General features: G+C 45.7%; 1 protein-coding gene across 5 annotated transcripts in view; it reads right to left on the minus strand.

The window, feature by feature from the left end:
* Nucleotides 1-2,280: 2,280 nt before the first annotated feature.
* Nucleotides 2,281-12,381, minus strand: part of LOC122543524 (zinc finger protein 239-like) — a 116,975-nt gene continuing 106,874 nt past the window's right edge. The window contains exons 1-3 of one of the 5 annotated variants that reach the window (XM_043682309.1): nt 12,055-12,129; nt 6,596-6,685; nt 2,281-4,046 (exon numbers count right to left, since the gene is read on the minus strand). In XM_043682309.1, the coding sequence (XP_043538244.1) occupies nt 2,800-3,741 (942 nt within the window). In that variant the 5' untranslated portion in view covers nt 3,742-4,046; nt 6,596-6,685; nt 12,055-12,129 and the 3' untranslated portion in view covers nt 2,281-2,799. Of the gene's footprint in view, nt 4,047-6,589; nt 6,686-9,755; nt 9,773-12,054; nt 12,130-12,381 lie in introns of those variants that run through there. The other 4 variants (XM_043682311.1, XM_043682310.1, XM_043682312.1 and 1 more) reach the window with 4 other exon arrangements.

Below are 12,381 nucleotides of genomic sequence, written 5' to 3' on the forward strand. Positions count from 1 at the left end.
AAAAAATTGTAAAATTCCCCTCAAGAAACGCCCTCTAAGGATGTTGTGCAACTTGAAAGGCTTCAGAAACGATTTGTCACAATGTTGCTAGGATTGAGCTATCAGGAGAGGCTTGAATAGGCTGGGGCTGTTTGCCCTGGAACACCAGAGGCTGAGGATTGACCTTATGGGGGTTTATAATATCATAAAAGGCAAGGGTAAATAGATAAGGTCGATAAGGGGTGGGGGACTCCAGAATGAGAGGGCATCAGTTTCAGATGAGAGGGGAAAGATTTAAAAAGAGAGAGGGGTCAGTGTCCTACAAACTGTAACCCACTCCTCCCACAGCAATCATTTTTCAATATACACGTGGCTAAGGCAGTAGAATCATATAATCCCTGGAGGCCATTCACCCCATCGAATTCACACCAACCTTCCAAATAGCATCCAACCCAAACCCTACCCTACAGGCCTGCAGTTCCCCATGGCTAACCCACCGTAAGCTACACATTTCTAAACACTTAAGCACAGCCGATCCATCCTAAACTGCAGACCTTTGGATTGTGGGAGGAAACCAGAGCACCCAGAGGTAACCCACGAGACACAAGGAAGAGAACATGCCAAAGACGTCACTCAAGGGCGAAATCGAATCCAGGTCCCTGGCACGGAGGCAGCTCCTCCCACTGCAGCCCTCTCTCAGATCCCCTTTACCTTCACATTCACACCCTACTGTCCACTGACACAATCAGAACACTCTGTCAGGAGGGGAATGACCATCTCCCAGAATAGAGTGTCCGGTTAACTTTCCCCCTTTCCCACACAATGTGTCTGCAGCCTGGTTTCCAGATTCATTTCTCTAAGCCGCAGGTCCTCCAGCATGTGTTTCCCATTGATGACAGAATCCAGAGTCTCCCACTTTCAGCAAATTGAAAGACAATCCCACCCTACACACTCCAATGTGTGTTGTGTCACGGTTTAATCGTTTCTCGTAGCTGAGCAGACGCTTCATAGCCAAGATCGAAACCCACGAGGATGGCCTCAACTAGGACCCCACTGTACTGTGTGTGTTTTTTTTTTCCTCACTCTCTCACTCTCTCACACACACACTTGTGCATATTTGGCAAACACTTTACCAAATATGCACACAGGCAAACACACTCTCATTCATGCACACACAATATATACAAGTGTATGGGGTGAATTTGCATTTGCAAAATATTTGCAGACACATTCGATTTTGCTCAAAAAAAATGCACAATCTGCAGGCAGTCATAATATCATAGTGATACATAGCACGGAAACAGACCCTTTGGCGCAATTTGTCCATGCCAATCCATCTAACATTTTATAAATTCCAACTTTGGAAATAGAACCAGTCTGACTCAAAATTGGAATACATTCAGACTCTAACCTCACACCTTTCATGCATTGTCTGAGCTGAGAAGTCACTGGTTTTTATAAAATGTTAAATTATCTCAAACATGTGACCTAAAAATAGTACTGGGTTTACATATTAATGAACCAAAACCTGCAAACCACTCTAAAAGATGAAAGATTTAACAGCAATCTATTTGCTCAATATATCATTTCTGTTACATGACACTGATCTTTTGCTACAAATTCTGTATCTTATGATCCTGCTCCACAGCTACCCGATGAAGGAGCAGCGCGCGGAAGGCTAGTGCTTACAAATAAACGTGTTGGACGATAACCTGGTGGTGAGAGATTTTTAAACTTTGTCCACCCAAGTCCAACACCAGCTCCTCCACATCATTTCTAGTGAACACAGCCCACAGGTGTTGCCAGTAAACTTTACAATGCTGATGAAACGATGGAGTACCTGCACTCCTGAAAAATTTAAAATTTCTAACGATACTAGCTACTCTTTCACTGCTCCTTCTGAAACTACATTGGAAACTTTGCGCTGGAGGCTGAAAGAAATTAGCAGCTTTAAAAGAAAAACCTGTTGGATCCCTCAGCTTTCAATGAGAGTCTGAGTCAGCTCAGGTAACCTTTTTGCGACCCAACTTTTGTTACAGTTCTCCCCAGCAAAAAGGCAGACAAAAAGTAGCTTTTTCTTAAAACAGCTCAAGCTCAAAGCACATACACTCCCCCCCCCCCCACCACCACCACCCAGCTGGGAATTTGTGTTGCAGACGTTTCGTTCCCTGTCTAGGTGACATCCTCAGTGCTTGGGATGCATTTATAGTGGAGAAAACATCACAGAAGCGCTTCACAGGAGGCTCCCAAGCACTGGGGGATGTCACCTAGACAGGGGACGAAACATCTGCAACACAAATTCCCAGCTCGGCGAACATAACCACAACAACGAGCACCCGAGCTATTAATCTTCTCACAAACTTTGAACCCCCACCCACTTTAGTATTGGTCAGGACTGAGCTGTCCCTATGTAACTGGATCCTTGGTACCTTAACCTGTACGGAGAATTGCCTCACTCAGCAATATCAACGCACACACCTGTATCCAAGTAAGTTTCTCCCCACTATTTGCCAGGGCAGGGGGTGGGAGATGTGTGCAGTCAAGAGTCAACCACACATCTGTGGGTCTGAAGTCACGTGTAAAGGATGCATCTGGGACAACCGAGTGAATCCTTTCCCGCAACAGCAGTTTCCTTCCCTAAAAAGTACAAGTGAATCAGATGGGGCTTTTTCCTCCTGAAAATGGCTTCATCATTAGATTCTGAGCTCCAGATTTCAGACCGAATTCCAATTCCACCATCGGCCGTGGCAAGATGCGAACCCAGGATCCCCAGAACAGGGTTGATAGTCCAGTCAATAATGACACTGGGCCATTGCTCCTTCAATCCTCCTGCGATGGCACATGAACTCGCTGGTGCCTCCGCAGGTGGGAGGAGCGGGTGAATCCCTTCCTGCACTGAGAGCAGGTGAACGGCCTCTCCCCAGTGTGTACTCGCTGGTGGGTCTGCAGGCCAGAAGAATCGATGAATCCCTTCCCACACTGAGAGCAGGTGAATGGCCTCTCCCCAGTGTGGACCCGCTGGTGGGTCAGCAGGGTGGAAGACTTGATGAATCCCTTCCCACACTGAGAGCAGGTGAAGGGTCGCTCCCCCGTGTGGACCCGCTGGTGGGTCAGCAAGGTGGAAGAATTGATGAATCCCTTCCCACACTGAGAACAGGTAAATGGCCTCTCTCCGGTGTGGACCCGTTGGTGGGTCAGGAGTGCAGCTGACTGAGCGAACCCCTTCCCACAAATTGAGCAGGTGAACAGCTTCTCTCCTGTGTGGACCCGCTGGTGCGTCTGCAGGTTGCCCATCTGACTAAATCCCTGCCCACATACTGAGCATGTGAACGGCTTCTCACCAGTGTGGATCCGCTGGTGAGTCAGCAGTGTAGATGACTGAGTGAATCCCTTCCCGCACACAGGGCAGGTGAATGGCCTCTCCCCGGTGTGTACCCGCTTATGGGTCAGCAGTCTGGATGACTGAGCAAACCCCTTCCCGCACATGGGGCACGTGAATGGCTTCTCTCCAGTATGGACCCGCTGATGCGTCTGCAGGTTGCCCATCTGACTGAATCCTTTCCCACATGTGGAGCAAGTGAATGGTCTCTCCCCGGTGTGTATGCGCTGGTGTCTCACGAGGTGGGACGCTTCAGTGAATCTGTGCCCACACTGAGAGCAGGTGAACGGCCTCTCCCCGGTGTGAACACGCCTGTGGTTTTCCAACGCCGATGGGGAAGAGAATCCCTTCCCACAGTCCCCACATTTCCACGGTTTCCCCATTGGGAGAGGGAGCTTTCCTTGCGTTGCTCGGGGTTGAAAATACAAACAGAACAAGTATGCAGTCTCTCCCCACCGTGAGGGGTGAGATTTTGATCCCCCCCAAACTGAGAAAATGGCGTGAAGCACTTTTTAGTGCACTGAATCTCCCTCACTCGGGTGTCTCAATATTCACAGTGTCCAAAATCTCTCAAGCAAACATTTTTTCTCGATTTGAATGATTGCTGATGTTCAAGTCCCAATGAATCGAGTGACTCCATCAGAAATCGATGTATCATTTGCTTTCAGATTTCTTTCTGCATGTCTTCCTGCAAAAAAAATTCACAAAATAAGAGATCACGGTCAGTACTGTTAAATGAACATAACGTGGTTGACAATTCCTGTAGATTGCCAGATGATTGCATACTATCCAGGACACAGAGACCTAAAAACCCTCTTGCAATCAGATAGCCTTCTGTGTGTACGGAGGAAAACTTCATTTAGGTGACAATGACCTGGAACAAGTTGCCTACAAAGGTGCTGGAAATGGAGCTGAATCAAGGACATGACAATGAAATGTCAAGGCTACTTGAGAAAGGAAAGCCAGTAAAGTTGCTGAATGATTTCCTTCTGTCCTATTAAGTAAGGAAGATGACAAGAAATACAGGACATAAGTCCATTATTACATTAGAAGGTGAAGGATAATTTTATATCAATGTGCCAATCCCTTCAATGCTGCTTGGTTCCATGAGAAACTACCCTTTTAATTGTGAACATGAGGAAACAAGCAATCCTTTACGAGTCTGCAAACTGTATGCGTGCCAAACTGTGGGAATACATAAGGAAAATACCTTTAAGATGGTCAAGAGAGCATCTGAGCACCTTTGCAGAGTCTGCTCCCTCCCTGGATTCAGTCCAGTTGCTACAAGCGAACAGTGTCTCCCCCCACTTTCTCTCTCCCTCCCAGAATGAGGAACGGAAAGGGGGAAACATTGCTTTGCTCCTAGATGTTGCCCAGAGGGAGGGAGGTTCCCTTTGGGACTGACAGGGCAACTTCCACGCTGTGACGTCCAACAAAGAGAGAGAGGGTGTGTGTGTAGAGAGAGGCTCTCACACCACTTGCGCTGCCCTGCAGCTGAGGCACATGGGGAGGGGTGGACACTTTGCAAACTCTCCTCCAAGTCAATGTGGTTCAGTTCAAGCAAAGCACAGGGTTTAATTTTAGCTTCACATTCACAGAAAGCCTCCTTATCTGTGAATCCAACATTTTACTCCTCCCTCCACTCCATGGAAATAGCAATTTGTGAGACTCCACAGTTGGAGTTGCTCCCTGCTGTAGGGGCTTTGGTAGAAACTGTTTATTTTGTGAACCATTTTGTTTCAATCCCATCCTTGCCAGTCAGATACTAATTTAACACAGAGGATGGTTCACGTGTGGATTGAACTTCCTGAGGAAGTAGAGGATGCAGGATCCAAAAGACATCAATTGGAAAGTTTGGAAGGATACAGGCCAGCAACAAGCAGGAGAGATGGGTTTTATTTGAGATTATGGTTAGCATGGACTGGTTGGAGTCTACTTCCATGCTGCGAGACTCAATGGCAGATTCAGTTGTTTGAAAGTGGACTCACAGGTACACAGGATAGTGAAGATGTTTGGTACACTTCACAGGATATTGGTTTGGCCAGTTTTGGAGTATTGCATGCAATTCTGGTACCAGTGATCACACCTTGACACACAGTACATCAGAGATAGTGACTAAAATTGACTGGGACACACAAAATCATTAAATCCCTGCAGCGCAGAAAGAGGCCATTTGGCCAATTGAATGCATTGTGTACATGAGTTGGGAGGTCATGTTGCGGCTGTACAGGATACTGTTCAGCTACTTTTGCATTCAATTCTGATCTCCCTGCTATAGGAGAAGAAGGATTTTGTGGAACTTGCGAGGGTGCAGAAAAGATTGATAAGGATGTCGCTTGGATTGGAGGGTTTGAGGTACAAGGAGAGGCTGAATAGAATGGAGCTGTTTTCCCTGGAGCATTGGAGTCTGAGGTTTATAAATTCATGAGCAGCGTGGATAGGGTAAATAGGCAAGGTCTTTTGTTTTGGGCACCTCCAGCCAGGAAAAGAGGGCATAGGTTTAGGGGTGAGGAGGGGAAACACTTAAAAGGGACCTAAGGAGCAACATTTTCACACGTGCTGCGTGAATGAAATGTGCTGCAGAGGAAGTGGCTGGTACAATTATATTCAAAAGGCATCTGGATGGGTATGTGAATAGGGTGGGTTTGGAAGGATATGGGCCAAATGCTGACAAATGGAACTAGATATACATGGGATATCTTGTCAGCTTGGATGTGTTGGTTGGAAAGGTCTATTTCTGTGCTGTATAGACTTATGTCTATTTGATAACAGATGCTTTATTTTTGTTGATGTAGATATTGTTATAAGTCATAGCTGGACACTAATATTTAGATAAGGAACAGAATTCCTCAAGTAGGGCACAATAAGAATCCTTGGAGATTGTACTTCTAGTATACTTCCAAGTGATCAAATATAAAGCACGGGAATCTATTTATTTCTAATTTTGTTTCACTTTTTATGTATTATTCCCTATGATGACTCTCTGTCTGGGCAGTTGACAGACTGGGAGATTGTGGTTTGGGCCTTCATTTATTGAATGTTTTATTGTTTCAGAAGGTGTAAAAGGGGGACAAAACTTCAGCAGAAAACCTGCAGAGCTGAAAACAGACTACATCTTACTCTGTGGGAACAGGGAGATCAACAGAGGACAGAGAAATCAGGACCTGAAATCCGAGCTTACACCAGACCACCATGTTATCAATGCTTTGATTAGCAGTGCCGACCGTCTACCTTTACCTCGCTTCCCAATGGATTTGAATGCCACGTATCCCCTCGATATTCAGGATCGAATCCTTGTCATCCTGAAGCCATGTCTCTGTAAGGAGTCTAAAATCATAATTACTCTTGTCAATGTGCACAGTCAATTCATTCACTTTTGTTACAATGCAGCACACATTCAGTCACAGTTTTTAGTTTCAATTTTAGTGATCTTTTGAATCCAGCATTGATTTTTGGTTTATTGATAGAAAAGGATAAGGAGAATCATTCTCTGAGATTCATTTCACACATTCCCCTACATTGATCACCGTCCTGGATTTGGATTGGCCATGCTAAATTGCCCATACTGTCAATGGATGTACAGGTTGGTGGGTTAGCCAATTGGAAATACTGGGTTATAGTTTCATAGTAATAGAAGCAGGATAGGCCATTTGGCCCATCGAACCTGCTCCACCATTCGTTAAGATAGCGGCTGATCTATCCATCGTCTCAACTCCTGCTACCTGCATTAACCCAACTACTCTGAACTTCCCTACCATACAAAAGCCCATCCAACAGTATCTTGAATGCTGCCTCTACTGCTTCCTTGGGCAGAGAATTCCATAGATTCACTACTCTCTGGGAAAAAAATTGTTCCTCCTCATCTCCGCCCTAAATCTACTCTCCATAATCTTGAGCCCATGTCCCCTCATCTAGTCTCACCCACCAGCAGAAATGACTTGGTATGGTGGGGGATGTGGGCTGGTGGCATGTTCTTTGGAGGGGTCGGTGTGGACTTGATGGGCCAAAGGCTTGCTTCCACACTGTAGGGCTTCTTTAATTTCCTGCAGTTGTGTTTGCTCCAGATCATAGCACCCAGAACTTCCCATCTTCTGCTATTCAAAAGACAGGTCCCACCCTGCCCTCTTGTATGTGTGTTATCTAACTGCTTAATCGTTTCTAGTCAATACAGCCCATACCTCCCGCTGTTGCCAGTAAACTTTACAATGCTGATGAAACAATGCAATGTCTGCAGTAATGAAAATCATAAGTTTTGTACCCCCTATCCTGTGCAAAAGATCTTGGCTATTCACCATATCCACGTCCCTTATAAACTTCTCACAAGGTCACCCCTCAGCTGACGGTCCAGGGAAAACAGTTGCAGCCCATTCAGCCTCTCCTTGCAGAACTCTGGCAACACCCTTGTCAGTCTTTTCCAAACCCTTTCAGAGTTTCATAACATATTTCCTATACCAGGAAGATCAGAGCTGAATGCAATATTCCAACAGTAGCCCAAACCAATGTCCTGTACATCATCAACATGACCTCCCAACTGCATATCCACTGACCAATTGAAAGCAAGCATACTAAACACCTTTTTCACTACCATTTCTACATGTGACTCCACTTTCAAGGAACAATGAACCTGCAGCACAAGGTCTCTTCTTTTCCCAAGCAACACTTCCCATTAACAGTGTAAGACCTGCCCTGGATTGCTTCACTAAAATGCAACACCTCACATTTATCTAAGTTAAACTCCGTCTGCCACTGCTCGGCCATCAGCCCATCAAATCAATTCTAATTTATAGCGAAGTTTCTTTCATCTCTCATTTGCAGAAAGCTGGAAGTTGTCCATCCTACACACTCTTCCCCCCATTCTTACTTTGCTGAACCTAATCCTACTGAAGGGTCTGGTACATGCTGATTAATAGGCCCACGCTCATGGGAGATCTAATTGAAACATGCAGAGTCATGAACGGTATGGGCAGAGTGGTCATTGGGAGGATATTTCCATTGGTAGGAGAGACCAGAGTCAGAGAGATGTACAGCATGGAAACAGACCCTTTGGTCCAACTTTTCCATGCCGACCAGATATCCCAACCCAATCTAGTCCCACCTGCCAACAATCAGCCCATATTCCTCCACACCCTTCCTATTCATATACCCATCCAAATGCCTCTTAAATGTTGTAATTGTACCAGCCTCCACCACTTCCTCTGGCAGCTCATTCCATGCATGTACCATCCTCTGAGTGAAAAAGTTGCCCTGAGGTCCCTTTTATATCTTTCCCCTCTCACCCTAAACCAATGTCCTCTGGTCCTGGACTCCCCGACCCCAGGGGAAAGACTTTGTCGATTTATCCTATCCATGCCCTTCATAATTTTGTAAGCCTCCATAAGATCACCCCTCAGCCTCAGACGCTCCAGGGAAAACAGCCCCAGCCTGTTCAGCCCGTCCTCATAGCTCAAATCCTCCAACCCTGGCAACATCCTTGTAAATCTTTTCTGAACCCTTTCAAGTTTCACAACATCTTTCCAATAGGAAGGAGACCAGAATTGCACGCAATATTCCAACAGTGGCCTAACCAATGTCCCGTACAGCCGCAACATGACATCTCAACTCCTGTACTCAATACTCTAACCAATAAAGGAAAGCATACCAATTGCCTTCTTCACTATCCTATCTACCCACTTTCAAGGAGCTATGAACCTGCACTCCAAGGTTTCTTTGTTCAGCAACACACCCAAGGACCTTACCATTAAGTGTATAAGTCCTGCTAAGATTTGCTTTCCCAAAATGCAGCAACTCACATTTATCCAAATTAAACTCCATCTGCCACTTCTCAGCCCATTGGCCCATCTGGTCAAGATCCTGTTGTAATCTGAGGTAACCTTCTTCACTGTCCACTACACCTCCAATTTTGGTGTCATCAGCAAACTTACTAACTATACCTCTTATGCTTGCATCCAAATCATTTATATAAATGACAAAATGTAAAGGACCCAGCAACAATCATTGTGGCACTCTACTGGTCACAGGCCTCCAGTCTGAAAAACAACCCTCCACCAACACCCCGTCTTCTACTATTGAGCCAGTTCAGTATCCAAATGGTGAGTTCTCCCTGTATTCCGAGAGATCTAACCTTGCTAACCAGTCTCCCGTGGGAACGTCTTACTGAAGTCCATATAGATCACATCCACCGCTCTGCCCTCATCCATCTTCTTTGTTACTTCTTCAAATAAAAACTCGATCAAGTTTGATAGACATGTATTCTCACGCACAAAACCATGTTGACTATCCCTAATCAGTCCTTGCCTTTCCAAATACATGTACATCCTGTCCCTCAAGATTCTCTCCAACAACCGGCCCACCACCGATGTCAGGCTCACTAGTTTATCGTTCCCTGGATTGTCCTTACCACCCTTCTTAAACAGTGTCACCACGTTAGCCAACTTCCAGTCTTCCGGCACCTCATCTGTGCCTATCAATGATACAAATATCTCAGCAAGAGGCCCAGCAATCACTTCCCTATCTTCCCACAGAGCTCTCGGGTATACATGATCAGGTCCTGGGGATTTATCCACCTCTATGCGTTTCAGGACATCCAGCACTTCGTCTTCTGTAATATGGACATTTTGCAAGATGTCACCAGCTATATCTTCCATATCCTTTTCCACAGTAAATACTGATGCAAAATACTCGTTTAGTATCTCCCCCATTTTCTGCAGCTCCATACAAAGGCCGCCTTGCTGATCTTTGAGAGGTCCTATTCTCTCCCTACCCTTTTGTCCTTAATGTATTTGTAAAACCCTTTGGATTCTCCTTAATTCTATTTGCCAAAGTTATTTCATGTCCCATTTTTGCCCTCCTGATGTCCCTCTTAGGTATACTCCTACTGCCTTTATACTCTAAGGATTCACTCGATCCATCCTATGTTTCCTTCTTTTTCTTAACCAAACCCTCAATTTCTTTAGTCATCCAGCATTCCCTATACCTACCAGCCTTTCCCTTCACTCTGAGAGGAATATACTTTCTCTGGATTCTTGTTATCTCATTTCTGAAGGCTTCCCATTTTCCGGCTGTCCCTTTACCTACGAACATCTGCCTCCAATAAGCTTGTGAAAGTTCTTTGCCTAATACCGTCAAAATTGGCCTTTCTCCAATTTAGAACTTCAACTTTTAGATCCAGTCTATCCTTTTCCATCACTATTTTAAATCTAATGGAATTATGGTCGCTGGCCCCAAAGTGCTCCCCCACTGACAACTCAGTCACCTGCAGCGCCTTATTTTCCAGGATCAAGTCAGGTTTTGCATCTTCTCTAGTACGTACATCCACATACTGAATCATTATTTATTAGGACCCAAGTGCACAGCCTCAGAGTAAAGGGAAGTTCTTTTAGAATGGAGATACGGAGAAACTTCTTCAGCCAGAGTGTGGTGAATCTATGGAATTCACTTCCACAGAAGGCTGTGGAGGCCAAGTGACTGAGTTCTTGACTGTCAAGGGATCGAGGGTAATGGGATGAAAGCGGGCGATTGGAGTTGAGAAAATTATCAGCCATGATTGAATGGGGGAGCAGACCCGATGGGCTGAATGGCCTAACTTCTGGTCCTGCGTCTTATGGTCTCTTGCTGTCCTGGACACAGAGTGAGAGAATTGGACGTACGACTGGACCATTTGGTCTTTTAACCCTACACCAGCATTGAACAGATCATAACTGGATATGAACACATGTAGGCAGATAGGCTGAGACTTTTTCCACTGGAGCATAGGAGGTTCAGAGGTGACCGTATAGAGGATTATGAAATCATGAGGGGTATGGATGAGGTTTATGGTAGGTGTCTTTTCCCAAGGGTGGGATTTTCAAGATTCGGGAGCAAAACTTTGAAGGTGAGAGGAGAAAGATTTTAAAAAGACTGAGGGGCACCATTTTCTTTTCTTTGTGTGGGGAATGAACATCCAGAGGAAGTGGTGGATAAACGTTTAAAAGACATTTAGATAAGTACATGAATAGGAAAAGTCCACAGGGATATGGGCCAAACACATGCAGGTGGGACTAGTTTAGTTGGAGAACATAGTCAGCATGGACTAGTTGGACTGAAGGGTCTGTTTCTGTACTGTATGACTAACTGTTCTATACTGGTCTTCAAACTATTGTCTTGTCTTCCCCCATAACCATCCACTTCTTTCTTGTTCAAAAATCAGATGAACTTAGCCTTGGACGTATTCAATGACCCCTAACTGCAGGAAGACATCGCCACTTCTGAACTCATTTCCCCTTGTCTTACAACATTGCCTGTTGCACCTGTCTGACAACTGGCATTCACTGGTGTAGAAGGTCTCCTTGTACATCCATACATGCCCTTTTTATGCCTGATGTTGGGCTCCCGCCCGAAATGACGACTCTTCTGCTCCTCGGATGCTGCCTGACCTGCTGTGCTTTTGCAGCGCCACACTTTTCGACTCTGATCTCCTCATTTTCGCCATACCCCAACATATCGCCACTTAAAACATGCGCCTCGGTTCTGCCTTCTCTTTTCACAGCAAAGGCTGTGGCACTGCATTTGCCGGGTTTGCCAATTGAGACACAGGCCTGGACCACGTTTTCCAGAGTCTGTCCCCTCCCTGGATTCCCTTCCGTTCGTACAAGTCAACTAAACCCCAGAACGAAAAAGAAATGCAAAAGGGGGTTAAGAAAAGAGAATGCCGTACTCACAAATGTTGGACAGAGGAAGGAAGTTGCAGTCTGGGGTAAAGCTCAATCTTCACCCAGAGAGAGAGAGGAACAGCAGCAGCAGCAGCAGCACTGTCAGAAGTCCGTGACCCAACTTCCGCACTCAGGGTGTCTTTGATTGGCAGGAGGAAAAGGCTCCTTCCGGTCGGCCCAGAGGTGCCCATTGGTTCATGACAAGAATGTCGCTGCCGTTTCAGCGGACAGCGACGAGCATGCTCAGATTGTTTGCTGACACTGGCGCACATGCGCAGTATGCTGTGTGGCGGGGTTACTGACAGATTTCAAGCGTCCAAATGCCAGTGGGGGATA

This window comes from Chiloscyllium plagiosum, chromosome 44 (assembly GCF_004010195.1).
Source record: "Chiloscyllium plagiosum isolate BGI_BamShark_2017 chromosome 44, ASM401019v2, whole genome shotgun sequence".
NCBI lineage: Eukaryota > Metazoa > Chordata > Chondrichthyes > Orectolobiformes > Hemiscylliidae > Chiloscyllium > Chiloscyllium plagiosum.